The sequence below is a fragment of the Triplophysa dalaica genome, chromosome 13 (genome assembly GCF_015846415.1).
Source record: "Triplophysa dalaica isolate WHDGS20190420 chromosome 13, ASM1584641v1, whole genome shotgun sequence".
Taxonomy (NCBI): Eukaryota; Metazoa; Chordata; class Actinopteri; order Cypriniformes; family Nemacheilidae; genus Triplophysa; species Triplophysa dalaica.
This window is the reverse complement of record NC_079554.1, coordinates 8,365,361-8,384,551: the sequence shown is the minus strand read 5'-3', so window position 1 is coordinate 8,384,551 and position 19,191 is coordinate 8,365,361. Positions and strand designations below refer to the sequence as shown.

The 19,191-nt window shown below is 38.6% G+C and overlaps 1 protein-coding gene and 1 pseudogene across 3 annotated transcripts; both read left to right on the top strand.

Moving 5' to 3' along the window:
- Positions 1–19,191, top strand: part of LOC130434581 (meprin A subunit beta-like) — a 64,145-nt pseudogene that overhangs the window by 24,921 nt on the left and 20,033 nt on the right.
- On the top strand, positions 11,018–18,199 carry LOC130434164 (uncharacterized). Of its 3 annotated transcripts, XM_056764156.1 has the most exons (15): positions 11,018–11,142; positions 11,682–11,782; positions 11,885–11,935; positions 13,103–13,316; positions 13,487–13,562; positions 14,162–14,508; positions 14,687–14,760; positions 14,877–14,980; positions 15,126–15,323; positions 15,434–15,520; positions 15,637–15,889; positions 15,986–16,114; positions 16,395–16,529; positions 16,656–16,776; positions 17,273–18,199. In XM_056764156.1, exons 1-12 carry the CDS (start codon positions 11,131–11,133, stop codon positions 16,005–16,007), a joined length of 1,539 nt encoding a protein of 512 aa, XP_056620134.1. In that variant the 5' UTR covers positions 11,018–11,130; the 3' UTR covers positions 16,008–16,114; positions 16,395–16,529; positions 16,656–16,776; positions 17,273–18,199. The 3 variants fall into 3 exon arrangements, with proteins under 3 accessions (XP_056620134.1, XP_056620133.1, XP_056620135.1); XM_056764155.1 differs by having other exon boundaries at positions 15,637–16,114; XM_056764157.1 differs by lacking the exon at positions 15,126–15,323 and having other exon boundaries at positions 15,637–16,114.

Below are 19,191 nucleotides of genomic sequence, written 5' to 3'. Positions count from 1 at the left end.
CCGAGTCAGGAGAGGTAAAAGAAGCTTTTGCTCTAGATTTCAATTCAGCTGCAGAGTTGATAGCATTAATACGGGCCTGTGAGCTGATGACAGGAAAGAGAGTAACAATTCACACCGATTCTCGGTATGCCTGGAGTGTTCTTCACCATTATGCCAGAATGTGGGAAGCGAGAAGTTTTAAAACTGCTGATGGAAAGCCAATTGCACATGCAAATCTGATAGGACAGGTAACTGAAGCAGTTCAGCTTCCGCTCGAAGTGGCCATAGTAAAGGTCAAGGGTCACGCTTCGGGGGAGGATGAACAGACTATAGGCAACAGAAGGGCTGATGAAGCCGCAAAGGCAGCAGCCCAAGATCAGATTAAATCACCATTTCATCCCAAAAATGAATCAAAGATTGCAATGACGGTGCACATAACGAATGTATCTGGCATTGATATCAAATTGCTGCAAAGTCAAACAACACAGGGAGACTTAGAGCATTGGAGAAAAAATGTTTGCACTCCTGATAAGGAAGGGATTATAAGAGATGGAAAGGGTAGAATAGCACTACCGAAATTAGGGTTAATTATCCTAATAAGACATTACCATGGGTTATCTCACACCAGTTGTTCAAAAGTAGTTCAAGCAATTAATCAATTGTACTGTATAGCCGATGTTCATAGAACAGCAAAGCTTGTTTTGGATGCATGCTTTACAAGTGCTCAGGTAAATCCGCACAAATCAGCTAAGCACGATGCATTGACACATCCGGAAGCTCCTTTTCAACATTTACAAATTGATTTTACGCACATGCGCCAATAGGTAACTTAAAATATCTTTTGGTAATTGTTGATCGATTCTCAAAGTGGCCTGAAGCATTTCCATGCGCAAAGGAAGATGCTAAAACAGTGGTAAAAATCTTAACGAAGGAGATTGTGCCCAGGTGGGGCGTACCGGCCAGATTGGAATCGGATAACTGGACGAGTTTCACGTCAAAGGTAACACAGCTCTTAGCAAAAACATTGTCTATTGATTGGCATTTTAATATTCCATATCATCCGCAAAGTGCAGCAGTCGTGGAGAGATGTAATCGAACACTGAAAACACGACTAACAAAAGCTGTACTCGATACAGGAAGAAAGGGGCTTGATTTATTGCCCGCAGTCTTGGCAGAAATAAGAATGACCCCATCTTCCACGACAAAATTGTAACCGTTCTAAATACTAATGGGTAGACCTTTCCCGACCCCGTGGGTCAAAGGCCGGTCTGGTATTTCTTCTTTAGGTGATCTGAAGGTGATCCAGGAGGACTATGTGACTTCCCTAGTCGAAAAGTTAAATTCTATATGTGCTGATGTTTCTTTGTGCCTTGCTCTTCCCTCAGAGCAGCCTACTCATAACTTTGTTCCAGGACAAAAGGTCTTTGTGAGGAATCTGAAGCCAACAAAGGTTGGAGAACCAAAGTACCACGGACCAGCAACTGTGATTGCCGTAACACGGACAGGAGTTCTGACGGACTACCCGCCACAGTGGATAAACGCTTCCAGACTGAAGTTGTGTTCTTCAGGAGAGCATGCAAGCTCCAATTTAACATAGAATCTCAACAGGGGATTCACCTTACTACACCTCAGGGTGGAGAAAGCACTGACTAAGCTGAGGAAAGAACTACCTTTCGTGAGGTGGGGGCCACCCAAAGCAAGAAGATAGGAGGCCCATTGAGCCAACAGTGCTGACTCTGTAGCTTCCCCTGAGGTGCATTGAGGGCCAAATTCTACTCTTAAAAGGAAAAAGGGAAAAATTGTTATCCTAAGCAAATTTCCCATGGAATTCTTAAATATCAATTCCTATACTGCGTGCACACTTACAGAAGCCCTTATTGTGTTTGGCCCAGATATTCTTAAATTCTTAAATGATAGAACCTAACAGGCCAGGGCAGCCGTTCAGGCAGCCAGGTAGACTGCGTGGAACAACGATTATTCTAATCCTAATAAGTATAATAATCACTGGTATAATCCTAAATTAAGAAGTAAAATTAGAGAGAAATTAACTGCTTACAACAGACATGATTTTAAATGATGATGGTAACTACGAGATGCCAAAACAAATGTCTCTAATAGTACAAATGACTCTGAATATTCGAGAAGGAAGACCACCAACATCCGTAATGCGAGACTATAACTGTTCGTATACAGGAGAACCTTTTCAAGGTCCTGCATTTTATCAAATAACGGACATCATAATTGCACCATACAATATCTCAATAAAACTACTGAGGGATTTGAATGTCCATTTTCACACTTAGACAGTTCACCAGGAATGGTGTGGGTTTGTGGTGAAACTGCATATTACCATTTAGATGCAGGGGAATGGAAAGGTTGTTGTTATGCTGCTATTTTGTCCACAGGAACTAGCATAATGGAAAAGACAAATCTGGCCACATCTTTGAATAGACATAAAAGGGAAGTAAAACTGCCAAATTATTATGCAGGCCATAAGATTAGTGATCCATGGACTACTCCTTGGGAAAACGTGGGATGGTCCCTAGCAGGTTTGTTTACAGGAACCGGTACTACTGTTGCTCTGAATAAAATTAATGGTCTGGCATGGCAAGTTCTTTCTTTGGAAAATGACACAGCACAAGCTTTAAACTTAATCTCTAACGAATTAAAGAAAATGAGAGTTGCCGTCGTGCAACATAGACTTGCTTCGGATATATTAACAGCAGAGAAAGGAGGAGTGTGAAAAATGCTAGGAGTATCTTGTTGTTTTTCAATTCCAGATTATGCAGACAATGTCACCGACGTTGTGAAGCACATGAGAGAATCGGTTCGTGAACCCACTCCGGTAGATGCAACATGGTTTCAATGGTTGGACAGCCTATCCGGGGGATGGGGATATTGGATAACCGGTACAGTAATTCCAGTTGTGATGACCATCTTAGCCTTGTTATTATTTTTGCCATGCATGTTGCAGTTTGGGGTGGGATGTGTCAAAAGATCTGTTACTTCCTTTACAACCAAAGGAACCGATCGAATGATGTTAGCAAAAAGAACGACTGACGTCAACCAGGCTATGCTGGTTAGACGCACATCAAAAGGTTATCGTCCGAAAGATCAGAATCAAACTTGGGGATCCATATTTGATCATAACAGCGATACGGACGAGGATGATAATGATTGTGTTCAAACACAGGAGTTAGAACCAGAACCAATACTGGTGATGGAAGAACCAAGAAATGTTGATGGACGTGACAATGTAATGGAAGGAGATAATGGGCTTGACGATTCGGTATTTGAGATTGGCACGGTAGATGATGAAGATTAGATATAATTATGTTTATGTTTTCGTTTTTATTGAGGGTGATTGGTGTTGTTATGTTTTTATTACAAATCAGTCCGATTGATCTTTTACCTCAAAGAGCAGCTTGCAAACCAGAAAACTACATAAAAATACGCAAATGCAACTATCCTTTTATTAAAGATTTTGTATTAACCTTTTGATTAACCTTTTGTACTACTCTATATATATATTTGTTCTTTAAAGGGACACAGGACTGCTTGTAAGACCGTTGGCCTGAAAGTGGCCATTGTGAGAATCTGGATTTCGTCCTGTCCTCTACAAATATTGCATCTGTGTTTAATACAAAGTTCATGTATCATATGTATTCATTCGTATTCATTCCAATTAATATTAGCTTCTATTCATATAAGATGTGCCTTTCATTCTTGTTGTTTAACCTCGTTGAAAGTTCTATCATGTCATGCTGTCTTATGTTGATATAAGTATCTGTTGTTCTCCATATCAAGGTTCCTAATGATGCCTATGGACGATTGTTCTGTTATTGTAATATTGAATATGTAATCATATCTGATTGTTCAGGAGGAAAGACTAAACAGAAAGTCTGGTGATTTTCCACTGTTTTGGTGGTTTTATATGACACCTCCTTTTCAAACATATAAATATTAGTCCGAAAACAATAAACATTGGACTCTGATTGAACAAGCACTTGTGTCTGTGTCAAACTGTGTCTCCAGGCCTGAAACTCTGTGTGTTCCGTCGACTAGACTCTTCAACCGTAGAATATTGTTAGACAAGGGGACGTAAGAAGTTTACATTCTTTCAACTTAGCATACAGCAAAACCTAATGCACTGTTCTAGTGTAGAGTCTCCCACATAAATCTTTTCGAGTATATACCTGCAAAGTACCTCCCTGCTTATCTACTTTTCCATCACTGAAGCAAGCGTTGGGTTTTTCCTTGTCCAGCTGTTGCAATTGGAGTGCATGACCTGTTGAACAACCGCAAAGCGCATTCCCCCCGAGATGACGTAACCGCCTGCTTTTCGCACCAAAGAGCCTACAGCAGGGCTACTCAAAGTCCGGACTCCGGTCCGGATCCGGACCCGGAGGGAATTAAATCCGGACCCGCTTGTTTGACTTGTGGCGCCGCTCCGCTCAGACCAATCGACGCATCACATTATGAGTTGTATTTCACATGACCGCGAGAGAGAGAGACGAGACCCGCCTGCTCTGTATGCCTTTGAATCGCTCTCGCGATAGTGCGATGTCAATTGCTTCCGTGAAATCCAGTAAGCGTATGACGTTTGACGTAATCGAGAGGGTTAATTAGACGACACTTCACTGAGGTGCAGTGCGCGGTTCTATAGCTGAGGATGTCCGTTACTCAAAAAAGAAAAGTTGACGAAGAAAACAGAGCTTTTAAAGATGACTGGACAGAGAGGTACGGATTCATTTTGCCCCAATCCAGCACAAAGCCGTTCTGTTTAATTTGTAACGAGACAGTTGGAATTATAAAAAGTGGAAATGTCAAACGGCACTATGAAACAAAACACAGATATTTTGAACAGCAGTATCCACACAACACAGAGGTGAGGACAACAAAACTACGACAGCTAAGGTCTTCATATGAATCAACAAATAAGTTGCTTGTGAGAGCTCTGACACAGCAAGAGAAAGCTACAGAAGCATCCTTTCGAGAGGCCTGGGTCCTAGGCAAAAATAAGAAGCCATTCTCTGATGCAGAGGTAGTTAAGGAGTGTTTAGTAGAGATAGCTGATGCTTTGTTTGAGGGAAAGGAGACGAGACAGGACATCTCAGAGAAATTAAAAAAAATGATATTGTCCAGCGACAGTTCAATCAGGAGGACAGAGGTAATTGCCCATGACTCTGATGATATTAAAGATGCACCCTACATTTCACTTGCAGCGGATAGGTCCACAGATGGCACAGAACAAGCCCAGCTATGTGTGTTTGTCAGATACTTAAGCAAGGCAAAGGGGACATTCTGTGAAGACTTACTGGGCCTTACTACACTCTGTCACACTAGAGGAGAGGACATCTATGAAGCTATCATGCAGATGCTTAATGAAAGGGGAATTGATGTCAAGAATGTCTTGTCCATTGCTACTGATGGTGCTCCAGCCATGATAGGGAGGGAGAAGGGAGCTGTCCAACGTCTGAAAAAGGAGCACTCAAGCCTGCTGACATACCACTGTATAATACACCAGTCTGTGCTGTGTGCTAGCCTTGGAAAAGAATATTCAGACGTCATGGACACTATTATGAAGCTTGTGAATTACCTGAGAGCATCCTCTGCTCTTCAGCACCGTCTTCTGCAAGCATTCCTGATTGAGGTGAGTATTTATTTTACTTTTTACTTTGTACTGTTTTTTGGGTGTGTGTGTCATTAGGGGTTACAGACTGCATCCAAAAAATAACTGCATCAGAGCCAAAGCATTTACATTTTAAACAATTGTTATTAATGTTAGTTAATGCTCATGCAGGGAAATGCTAAATATCTCCTCACTGACTGATGTCTGATGAATCCAATATTTAAAAAATGTATTTGTCATGTATATAATAATTTTTAATTGTGAAAAAATGTAGGAGAATATCTATTTGTATGAATTTGTAAGGATTAACCCTTTTCTAATCTACTAACAACAGCCTTTAACCATTTTCATTTACAGGTTGTTTGTGTTCATTTTATTAATATATTGTGGAACACAAAAAGATCATGTATTTATTGTTTTATCTTTTATCTTTCTAGGTAAATGCTGCTTATGATGACTTACTCCTCCATAACAATGTCAGGTGGCTGAGTAAGGGAAGAGTCCTGCAGAGATTTTGGGCCATCAGGAAAGCTTTGGAGGTGTTTCTGTCCCTGCAGAACAATGTCAAAGCCAGACATTTCTTTTCTGAGAAATGATGACAGCATGGAGCTTGTGGCCTTTTTAGTGGACATAACATCACATTTAAATGAACTTAATCTGAAGCTCCAGGGCCAAGGCAAAACAGTGTGCGATCTAATGGAAGCAGTACGCTCCTTTGAAAGGCGGTTGGAGATCTTTAAGAGTGACATCAAAGGGCCACGTGTCCACTTTCCAACTCTTCTCCAGCAGACTGATGGCAATCACCATCATCATCACCATCTTTCCTTTTTGGAGAAGCTAGCTGAAAATTTCAGGGAGCGCTTTGAGGGCTTCAATGTAGGCAGACAGGTACTGCTCTGCATTTCATCTCCATTCCTGGTCAAGCATATTGAAGAGTTTTCAAAAGAAACCAAGAGCATCTTCCCATGGGCAAGCATGGCATCTCTGCAGACTGAACTCATTGACTTGCAGGAAAATGTGGCTTTGCGGGAAGTGGAGTGTGACACTGTTACCTCTTGGACTAAAATGGTCACAGCTGAAAATTTCCCCAACCTAAAGAAAGTAGCCATCTGTGTTCTTACCATGTTTGGGTCAACTTATCGATGCGAGTCTGCATTCTCAGCAATGAATGTTGTGAAGAACTCATACCGCAGCAGCTTGACAAATGAACATTTAGGCCAGTGTCTCCGTCTAACAACCACACCTTTTGTGCCACGGTTTAGGCAGCTGATTGAGAACAGACAGTGCCATTTCTCACATTAGGCTGCTCTGTATTTTGCACCATTTTATTTTTGGCCTATACCTCTTGGTATGTTTTGCCAAGGTTTGGATTTGTTTTAAATGTATTTTAAATGCAAAATAATCTTTATTTTTTAAAAAAAAAGTAATGTTAATTTATTATAAAAAGTTATTAGGATGTGTATTAAAAACTAATTTTGAAACAACCAATTGTCTGGACCTTTGACAATCTCGTAAATTCAGATTTGGACCTTTGAAAGTAGACTTTGAGAAGCCCTGGCCTACAGGTTTCTCCGGGACAGCAAAAACACACAATGCCCTTCTCACAGGCGCTTGGATCTCATAAAATACTGACAAACTTTCTGATGCCTCACCTGTAGTGATACTCTCCTCACGACCAGACGGGACTCTCGCCGAATTCATTCTTTCCTGGGGGGTGTTCTCAGGGATGCGGGAATGTCTTAAAAAAACGAGTGTGCATTAGAAGTGTGTTTGTCAAACAGTTACACAACAGATTTATATTAGGTTAACTGTCCCTTTCCATTTCTAGCACATACCAGACATGGACTTTTAAAGGTTGTAAACGCTCGGGAGATCTTGTCAAAAAGAGGAAGTTAAAGGAATAAAGACACTGACAAATAAAGTGTTTGTGTATGGTGTATTGTGTTTTTTAGTTTTATTTTCATGGATCTACCACCACGTATAAACAGACGTTGAAGCCACACAGTTTACCGTGAATGATTTATTTCATCATTTTTCTTAGACAAGTGAATTGACTCGGTCACCATTCACAATAAGCACACATTTGTGCCTAATCTTATCCTTATTAATACAAGCCCAAAAACAGCTCCGTTATTGTCTCGTCGGCACACTGCTGACGTTATTGCGAACAGAATCACACGTGTGATGACGGGTCTTACTTACAACCCCTCCTAGCCTCGAAACCGCCATCGGTCCGGCGAGGGAGAGACGAGCTCGCAGCCTCTGAGTGCACACACAGCTCTCCCTCTAACAGCTGGCCTCCGTTACACGCGAAATGACAGATTTTTCATCTACAGCGGTGTTTTGTGGTTTGTATCGGTGGATCCTTTCGCTCAAAAGTGCCCGCCGTTCGAACTGTAATGTTGTTTAGCCATTTCTACGTCGTGCATTGCGCTCTGTCTTCTTCTTCTTCTTCTTCGCAGATAGGTTGTAGCTAGAAGGGATGCAGCTACGGCCGGAAGTGGTGCAACATCTCGCCATAGAATTCCAATAAATTACATTAGCTAACCTCTACGCCTACTCAAACCCTAAACCTAACCTTACAATAATACAAATTATAAATCAACTGTTTTTAGAGTGACGCAAATTATACGGTTTTGAAGTGCGCGTGCCCAGTGGAGGTGGCTTTATATCCCGTCTATTATGTAGAGAAACAAATATGTACAGCACTGAAGTATGTAACGTGTTGATAACGTTAGTCTATGAACATTTGACACTACGACCTGTACAAATAAAAACAAATGATTGCTTCCATTGTGTTAAGTCTGATCTTTGACCTTACGTCCGTCCAGTACGTTAGGTGACGTGACGTGACGTGCTTCGGCTCGTTGCCGTTGTATCAGAGTTGGCTTTAAAGCCTTACGTGTGAATCCATTTGTGTGTGAGGGCTTCCAACGACGTCAACTGGTCATAAGACAAACACAACACGGTGTATTTACAACGATCAATCTATACTTTGTTAAAGCACTGCTTGGTCTGCAGTTGGAGCGTTGCCATTGGCTGTTGGTTTGAATAATTAATGAGGGAGGTCTGTCACAGTTGTTCTTTAACGATTTTCGTCTATAAATATCAGTGTTTCGAGTTGCGTTTTGAGCAATAGGGTGTATGATATGGGCTCTGTCGGGATCGTGTTCACAACGTTAGACGTTCATTGAAGTTCGCCCCCTACCGTCGTCGAAAGTAGCAGTGCCGATGGGAGGTATAAATAGCAGGCGCGCGAGCTGTTGTATCGGCTGGGCCAGAGAGCGTCGCCTCGGCCAAGCCAACATGCTACTAGAGTCGCTAGCTGAGTGGCGCGCTATTGCACCTCTGACCCAGCCCCTGGTGCCGTCGGTACGCCGATGGGCATCAGGTTTTGCTTCTTGCAAGTGTATAAAAGTCACAGGTTATTGTTTAACCTATACTTTATTTAACCTATTCAACGGCAAGAAGTGAAGCCGTCCCACCGGAAGTAAGTCGAGTCCCCTGCTGTAGTCTTTTATATAAGAAAACTCAGCAATTTAAAGGAACTCGGCAATAATCTTAGAAAAAACGCCACGCAGTGTGTAAACCTCCCTCTCTGACCCACCAACCGAGACGCTCTTGAGGCTGCGGTCATTCGCCTCCTCGTTAGAGTTTCAGCCCGTCTCCCGTCCGGACCGACGTCGGTTCGAGGCCCGCGCAGAACAGTTTACGTATGCAGCTTGTGTTTTGGAACAAAACGTAGGAACATATGAAGAGATTGGTATCAAAATGAGTTATCACATCAAGTTTTTCTTCTTGTGCGTTCAGATTATTATCAATCAAACTGCAGTTGGTTTGTTTTGATTTAAGCCATATGACTTCAAGAAATAAGATAATCTGGTTTACTGAATGAGCATTGAGGAGGAGAGACCTACTCATAAAATGTCCTTCTCGTGCATTAATTTTTTCTCAATTTCCTCAGAATATTTGTCATTCTTATTGCTCCTTTATTGCCTTTCTTCCCGTGCCTTGCTTAATTTCAGTTATTTTACATCAATCAGTGCCTTAATGCGGTATACAAACAAAGAGTTTGGTTCCAAAATGAGATCACTCGGTTCTTTAAAAGATTTCTAAAATCGTGTTTGTCATGATGTTTTGGGTGTTTTTTATTGAACTACATTTAAAGTTTCTAAATATATGACATTTTGTTCTTATATAAAAGCATACATTTAAGATAGTTATAGAGGTTCATGTACCTCTCTGATTTGAACAAAGGCTATAGGCCTCATAGGACGGGCACCAAGCAGATATGGACCTCACATCTGCTTAGCATCAAACACACACACACGCTTTTGAAGACACTAGTTGGTACCAGTCACAGACGAACACAGTACACGCTATTGTATTGATTTAAGCACATGTTTACCCTTTAAATACACAAAACACTAAGCCAGGTGTAGTAAATGACAACGTGCTTTTCTTTTTAAGATGGATGTATGTGCATTTCTTTTTTAAAGCTTTTAAAAGGTTTTGCCACAGTTAAATACTGATATGCGGAGCTTGACATGTAACTGTGGAAGGTCAGAAAAGGATGGACTAACAAAAATAGGTGATGCCATGTGAAACCTGATTTAAACCTGGTCTAAACAGTGAGAACAATGTGAGAACAATGTATAAAAGATGGAGTCAGATATGTACTGGTCAGACATCTTCAGATGAACTCTGTATGTCTCACTTTGACTTGTTCGAACTAATTCAAGATTTAAACCCTTGAAACTTGATCTTCTTGGTCTTCGTGATTCCTCTCGACATTTGATGATCGATTTCGCCACAACAACTGCGCCTCCCTTCACTAGCTGGCCTCCGTTACATACGGTATATATCAGTTCAAGAAAGTTACTGCAAGAGTTAAGTGAAAAACTGTGTGTGAAAAATAAGCTTTCTTCAAGGCACTCCCTAAGAAATTCATCTTAGCATATTAACGCATGTGAATCGGAATGGAATATAAAAAATGAACGTGACGTGTTATCTCGTGTTGGAACCAGTCTTATGGAAGTAAAATAATGCCTTTAGTTTTGAAGCAAAAAAGCATGCCGAATAGCACTAACCGAAAAATAAATGTGTTGAATTAACAGTTCTTGCATTTTAAGGTTCCGCAATCCAACATGGTTGCATATTTAAGCTGTGCATTTTACAAACGAAAACATTTCACACAAAGTTTCATTGTATAAAACTCAATATTAAATATTCAGATTATATCAAAATACGACTTTCGCAATTTCATTGTTAAAATTTCAATACAAATTTAAATTTCGGTGCGTTTTATTTCGCTTACTCAAATTCAATGATTCAAATTCGAATAGAAATTCGAAAAGAAATTCAACATTACACATCCGGGTATCACAGGAAGAGCAATTGAGCATTGATGGATACTCGAGGCCTGCTGCTTGTCCCCCTCACCAGCAGGTGGTGCTGTCACTAGAGCACTGACAGGTGCATGCGAATTTTGATCATTAGACCACAGGGGATTTGCCGAAATGGACCAAGAGGCAAGTACTGTAAACGTTAATGATTATCTTAAGCTAATGAAGACACAAAAGTTCATTAACACGTGCACATGTTTTTGTGTGATCATAAACACATGTAACGTTTTGTGTTCGTGATTATCTTAAGCTAATGAAGACACAAAAGTTAATTAACACGTGCACATGTTTTTGTGTGATCATAAACACATGTAACGTTTTGTGTTCATGATTATCTTAAGCTAATGAAGACACAAATGCATTATTTAGGTGTACATCAAATGGGATATAAATTCAATAGCATATCACACCTCACAAAATGTCCGTGGAAAAGTGCCCACAATTTACCAGACACTGCCAATATGGCCAGTACTGTACCGATGGCGGTAGTGTTTTACCAGTTAAATGATCGATCTGCCGCTATACGAAGACTGTTTATTCCTCTCTTAGTTTTAAAGAGAACTTGATGCGTATTTATGATAAACTTTACAACCGTTTTGACGATTGTGTGTATTCATGTAATCTGATGGTCATGGTATGGTATTATGTCGTGTTTGCTTAACAAGGATGACAGTGAAGTTCTGAGATCAGCAAGGCACCTTTTGTCACTTTTGAGCAATCAAAGACAAAGAGCTGAAGAGCCTTCTACTAGCCAGGATAGTAACAGGTATAGTAGGTTTTATATCATGCACTGTATGCCTGAAAGTCAACACATCCATTATTATGATGATATAAATACATCAATTTGTGTTTGATGACATTATAACAGGCAAAGAGTCCAACCTCATGGACAATCATCTCTTCGCACAGAAATGACCAGGTCAGCACAAACTTATATTGCTTTTATAGTACACTACACAACTGTTAAAATGTTTATGATCACTTGACTATGTGTATTATGCAATCTTTGTATTATGTGATGTTGATCAAAAGGCATTTGCTTATATATATCAGATTACTTTGTAGTAGGGGTGGGCGGAATGATCAAAAAGCTATTTCATGCAATGAGTAATGTTATTCACGGTAAAAATATATATTTAACGGTAACCATCTCCCATTAAAATTCTATATTTTATACCTATTTTTCTTAGATTAATTCAATTTATTTATTCATTAAGTTAATTTGGATGCTCAAAGTTATAATGTAGACAAGTTAAGAAAATGTACTCCATCTAATTAAGTTCTGATGATGAGATTTATTATTTATTTATATTTATCAAAGTATATATGCACAAATAATGAGAATATATGTATATGACTGGTGTTATAAACTAGTGTTCATGGGGGTCAGTACTGTAGGTCTTCATCGCTCTTCACTCTCAGTCGCAACACACTATAGGTGAGCATCTAATAATACTGTCTTTAGGCTTGTTTATTCCGCGCTTGTCTTCGCAACGCGGGTCTCTGACTCCACACGCATCTAACCCAAAACGGGGGTTTGTGGCATGTCACATCATAAGCAGCGAGCATCATCTAGGATTTAAACGCAAGATTCGCTGGGCTCGCCTAAAAAGTTTAGGTTTATTAAAACTATTAACAGCCTACGTCATTCCGCCCAGCCCTATTTTGTAGACAAAAATATACTTTGGAAAAACATTACATATTTCTTTAGAAAAGGAAAGAGAAGCAAATACGAGCAAAGCAAAGATGGTAACTACTTCAAACTACTACTTCAGTCTAAATAGCATCTCGGAGTGAGACCTGAAGAAATTAGCTGATAAAATGCCAATTATTCACATTCAAGGCAAATGTTAGCTACTATGAAGACTCTAAAATATAACATCTTTGATCTGGTTAAGTTGTCTTTAATTACAAAATTGTTCTCTTCATAATATTATTGTTTTTTATTATTCTACAATCTAGAAAAAATATGAATAAGGAATGAACAAGTTGATGTAAAGTTTAGATTGGTAGTGTATTTATATAATTTTTTTATTATTGTAGAACTGTAAGTAACCATTTATAGTTGTTATAACTTCCTCAACAGGTCTTTTCCTGGATTGTTCTCAAATCGCAGAGGCAAACGACGCTTCACAGAAACATGTCCTGTGCCCAAGAAACAAAAACCATTTCAGGTCATGTTTCACCTACTGCCGACCCAAAGTGAAAGATCACCCAGTGGTCCAGATCAACTGCTGCATGCACAGGCAGGATTAGGACGCAGAACTGCCACCCTGGATGAAAACATGACTCATCAGGAGGTACAGTACATTATATAATTTGCCATTATAGTCCTTGTCAATATAAATAAAATGTATCAAGGATATTGTTTTTGTTATCTTTGTAAATATTTTGTTGCAATGGCAATAGGGTATCCTCCTTTGGGGGCAGCAACAGTAGCAAAATTAATTAATCTAATTATATTCACTAGCTATGTGATACTCTTACTGAGCTTTATCCAAAACTTGGAGGAGTTACTGGAGGCTGGCTCCTTTATAAAGCAGCAGGTAATATTAACTACCTTGAATAACTTGCTCACAGATGCTTACATAGTCCACAGCACAGAATAATAACAGAATACAAAAATAAGTCTGTTCAAAAATGTACATACACCTGATGCATAACACTGTACAATGGTACCCGGAGAATTAATGACAGTGTTTTATGGTAGTTGTTGAAGAGTTCCTTGTTTGATCCGACCCATTTAACTATCCAATGGTCTTTAGAAAAGTCCTCCTGAAAATCTTTGCTCAAACGGCATCTTTTGCATATATGACCTCTGTCCAGCAGTAACTATATTTATGTTAAATTAATCTTGAAACACAGAGGACAATTGACAGACACATGGCATTATCTTTTATAAATTCAGTTATGCTGTATTGTGGACTATATGTAGACATCTCTTATTTAAAATAACTTGTTCATGGCAATACTAAAATAAAATCTAATTGTAATTTGTATAAATCATAATTTTAAAAATCCTTTTATTTTGTTGAAGTTTTTTTTAAATAGTACATTTTTTCCAGATTATGCATGGTACAACTGTATGTGTATACCTACACATATACCTATACATTTATAACTGTTTTACGGCTACAAATTTCAGGAGGGTGGGGAATTCGAAAACTCACAATAGTGGCACCTGCAGACTGTGGGTACACAGGCAGACTTGTGAAAGCTACCAAAGTAGGAGAGAACTCAGTCCTCTACATAGCTCGTCTTCAGGATGAGTTAGACACTACTCCCTTGCCTCCATCTTCTGAAAGTTTCCGCAACATGCCAAAGGCAGTGTGCAAGAAATGCAACATATTATACCCCCTACAAGTCCTAACTAATCATATTAAGTCTTGTCCTGATGTTGTTACGTTGGATGATGATGAAGAAAAACAGGATGAAGCCCAAGATGAGGAAAGGGAGTACAGTGACATCAATGAAGTCATGAAAAATGAACAGGTACCTTCACTTAGTGTACATTCATTTCTGGCTATTCCTAAATGTATTCCTCCATAGATGATCAATTAGAAAATACAGACTGCATAAAATGTTACTCGGTAAAGAACAAACCAAAAAGTTTTTCTCGATTTTTGCATCTAGAAATAAAAAAATTATTCTTGTGATTTGTGTATTACAGGCTGTCTGTCCTATATGTCAAGAAAAAATGCCCCATGACATCTTGGAGGTTCATGCCAGTGAATGTGGGGAAAGGTGTGCAAGCTGGATAATATTTGTTTTGTGAGAAACAGGAAACTGTGCTTAATAGTATTCTTTGTCCTCATATTATAAATTGTATTTTAAGTGTGTAATGTTTTCCGTTTTTGCAGAACAATTGATAATACAATGAATGATACTACCGAATTGACGTTCATGGACAATGAAATGGACAATGAAATGAACCACAGCTCTCAAGTGACATATATGAATGATGGTAACTAAGTTGTCTCATTGAGTATGTTGTTAAAACTACTGTAGCAAATAAGTAAAGATGGAAAAACTAACCACATGTCAGTTGGTCTGAAACAAAGCTCCTTTGATCTTGATGATTAAGGAAAACATTTTAATTTATTTACCAGACTGGAAGACCCATCCAGATGCAGTAAGGGCTGCATCTTTGTACACACAAGAAATTCTCAGTCTCCACGAGACAGGGAAACCTCTTTTAATGTCTATGGATTTAAGATTGTGTGCTCAAGATCAGGAGAGGGAACTTATTAACTTCTACAAGCAACGAAATGTAGAGTGGGCATGTCCTGTTAAATGTAATCTTCAAGGTACAGTCTAGAGAAAATAAAAATGTATACACAAGAGAATGTTTACTGTAGTTCATATGGTGTAGTTATGATGTCAGAATAATTTTACTTTATATGTTCATTGTTTTCAGGGGACTCTGCAGTTGGTGAAGGAGTCACCAGACACTTTTTTTCAACAGTTCTTCAAAAACTGAAGTATGGTTTCAATTTAAATTTGGGTAAGCAGTTTTATAATTTATGCTGGACTACAAAATTTACTTTGACATAGAATTCAGTTTTTTTTTTTTATTTCATGATAAAATGATGTTGCTCATTTTATGTTTTATATTAACAGGAAACACGGGTGTAACATGCCTCTTTGAAGGAGAACCAGACCATTTGGTGCCTTCTTCAGCACAGCTTCTAATAGAAAGCGATCTTTTCTTGGTAGCAGGAAGAATGCTAGGCCACTCTTTTTGCATGGTGGCCCGTGTCTTACAGGCCTCAGCAGAGCTTTTGTTCATGTTCTGTTTCACAGCTCATCTGATACAGCCACTTTGCAATTGGAGGACTGTCCAGATATTGATGTACGAGAGACCATCAGCTTTGTATGTATATTATTATAAACTTGGTCTTGTTTGGATGATTTTTTTGTTGTATTTGGAGTTTGTTTGGTGTGTATTACTACAATTATTGTTGTTCAGCTCAATGGACAAGTTTCATTGACCGAGGACCAATACAGTAAAGTCTTAGAACTATGTTTGGCTTGGGATCTTCCTGGTCCGACAGAAGAAAATAGAAGGTGGCTTTACGAGCGCCTGCTGTCACATGCGGTAAATACAATTTTTAGTTAGTGTTTGTGAATGCCTTTTTATCATGATCAATCAAATGTTTTAACACATTTTACTTTTATACGTTTAGATTGTTTTTTTTCGATACAACTTACAAATGAAAAAGCCTTAATTTTGTGATTGAGCAATTCTAAGTTTAAATTGACATACATTGTTCATATATTTCTGTCCTGCTTATAACGGCACTGTTACACAGCAATGAGTAGTTGTTTATTTAGTTGGTTACTGTTGGATTGGATTTTCTGTTTATTTTACTTTGTAGGTTCTTGGGAGAAGAACACGCCAAATGAAACAAATCAAGCAGGGACTGAAAGACACCTTTGTTTGGCCCCTACTTACTGACAGGAAGGATGTAGTGTTATTCCCCAAGGAATCTGAGGACCTATGCACCCCTGAGGTAAAACTGGCAATGCGGACTTAAAATGATCTTTGTCCTTTTTTAGCTATATTATGCTTATCATTCTAAATTCTCTTGGCAAACACAAATATCTGATCACAGACTTAGTTCTTGTTACTGGTTTAGATGCTACTTTCATGTATTGACTGGCCTAACGAAAGCAATAATAATGATGATGATGACGACGAGTACCCAGCTGCTACTAAGGAAAGGATTGCTGGATTTTTAAAGCAGTTCATCGAGTCAGGTACATGTTTCAAAGTTTTAAGACCACAGTAGTTTCAGTTTTTAAGAGTTTAATTCTATGTGACCTACAGTAAGTGAATGTTTGGAGGGGTCAATACAGACTAATATTATATATATTGCCACAAAAAACGTTTTTTTTTGTGATTCATCTCATGTGAATGTATGCTTAATTTCATGGTTGTGCTAATCGAATGCAGCTTGTATGCACAGAAGGTTGTAGATTTACATAAACATGAAACTTAAACTAAACAAAAGTGATTATTATTTACTTCCCTTATGTATTTTCAATGCACACCAATAAGGATATGAATTGATGTTCAATGAGAATTAAGTTTTTAAATCGAAAATAACTCTTTAAGTGGTTTATATTTACAAGTATGATATGAAACCGACCATAAAGCTTTTAATCACTTTTCATAACCAAGTTTTATGGACCATTTTGCTGCCGTTGTCCTTTTTTTATAATTGTTACTTAACTGTTTATTTTGCCTTTTCAGGATCCAGCAAAGATCTTAAAAACCTTTTGCGGTTCTGGGTCGGATGGGAGCGGATTGAAAAAAACATGGCTGTGGAAGTTGTAAAAAGCGATCTTCCACGATCCTCCACCTGCTTTTGTATTCTTCGACTACCAGGCCACAACACAGAGTTCCACTCCTTTTCAAAAGACTTGATTATGTGCATTGGTGTTTGCAAGTATGGTTTTGGGCTTGTGTAATTTTTAGATGCACAGTTTAACATAACGTCACTGAAAGACTGTAATCAATGCTGTTACTGCATTTATCTTCTCAGGTTTTTGTTTAAGTACTTTGTTGTAGTAAGTACTTATGTTTAATAACAGTGAAAATCCAGTTTACTAAGGATTGAAATGTTAAAATTATTGCAAATTAGGAGTCAAGCAAATACTTAGAGCAAAAATAATTACTTAAATATATGGAAATAAAATAAAAAAGTAGGTTACAAAATACTTGTATGTTTTCTAAAATGTACAAAACCCATACAGTTACTAAGTACTTGAATGGTGAAATGTATCCAATTAAACGTTGTAGTTAAGCCATACTGTTTACTTCTTGAATAAAGTGTGCGCTATGTGTACAGCACTTAAGAAAAACCAGAAACAAAACAACAGTTAGCAGCTTCCTTGTTCATATTATGAGCCATGAGGTATTGATGTTTCAATAATAATAGTAGAGGTTTGCATAAAAAAAGTGATCAGAATTGTTCCAAAGCTGCTTGGCAAAACTCAAGTGCTGCTAAATATATGTCCCAGCCGAAAGTCTCTGAATGTCTTTTAGGGTCTACGATTTTTCTGAGTGCTTGCATTTGTTCATCCGTCAGGGGACATACAGTTGTCGGCACAACAATATTAGAGTGTGCATCAACACTCAGTCGACTGTCCTCCCAATCAATGTGCGGTATGCTCAATCCCTATAGAGAAATAAATAGTACCCTCATGACGTTAATAATAGTATAAAATTTCTTCAATTTCATTCACTGTCCTGCTTTAAATCTTAATGTTGACATGTCTTAAATAATGAAAACATATACCTCTATATCAGGTTCAGGTACAGGATGCTGGATACTTCCCAACACCCACAAATGGTTAGGGGTCATGCTGCCCTCTGTTCGTATTGGGTGATTGTCCCAGGTGGTGCGGAAAAGGTTAAGACCATCTTGAAGTCGTGGGAGAAATACATAGTGGCAGCAGAACAGATGAGTAGGGTCAGAAACATCAAGGTGTCCAGCTTCTTCCAAAGCATGTAGAACATGATAGTACACATTGGTCACCGATGCCCAGATATCTCTCCACAACCTCTCTATACTGAAAAGTAATGTTAAGACAATGGAGTCAGGGAAAATAAGTAAAATTCATTTTAGACAAAAGATTAAAAATAAAGTAATAAAAAAAATCTAACCGTTGATTGTGGAGTCTTTTTCCGGAAATAAAGCTGCCCCTGTCTGTCCCACGAATCATGAACATCAGGCGAGCAATGTCCACATTTTCGATGCCCTGGTCACTACGTACTCTTTAAGTGTGCAAGAACACAATTGGAAGGTTGTCTTTATATAAATTAATGCTTTAACCATGGACTTTGCATCATGCTTACATTACATGGTGCTTAGACCCTGAATAAAAACACTGCTTTTGAAATAAGACTTGTTAAAGTAAACAAACTAGCCATACCATATGAACATATACTAAAAAATATGCCTTGGAAGTTTAAACCAAGACTTGTCATCCAGTTGTAACCAATTTTAACAAGTGTACCTAAGAGGGAAGCCAAATGTTTTCACTGCTTCTTGAAAAAAGTCCAAGGCAGTAGCAGCAAGGTTGTTAGGTGCAGCTCCAAGGTACATTACCTACGCAAGAAACATTATGCTGGATTATAACGTTATACATAACAAATCTCAATTTGGT

Coding starts and splice junctions, on each gene's coding strand:
- LOC130434164 (XM_056764155.1), top strand. Junction 13,317..13,486: donor AAAACATGACTCATCAGGAG/GTACAGTACATT, acceptor TATATTCACTAG/CTATGTGATACTCTTACTGA. Junction 14,509..14,686: donor AAGTCATGAAAAATGAACAG/GTACCTTCACTT, acceptor TGTGTATTACAG/GCTGTCTGTCCTATATGTCA.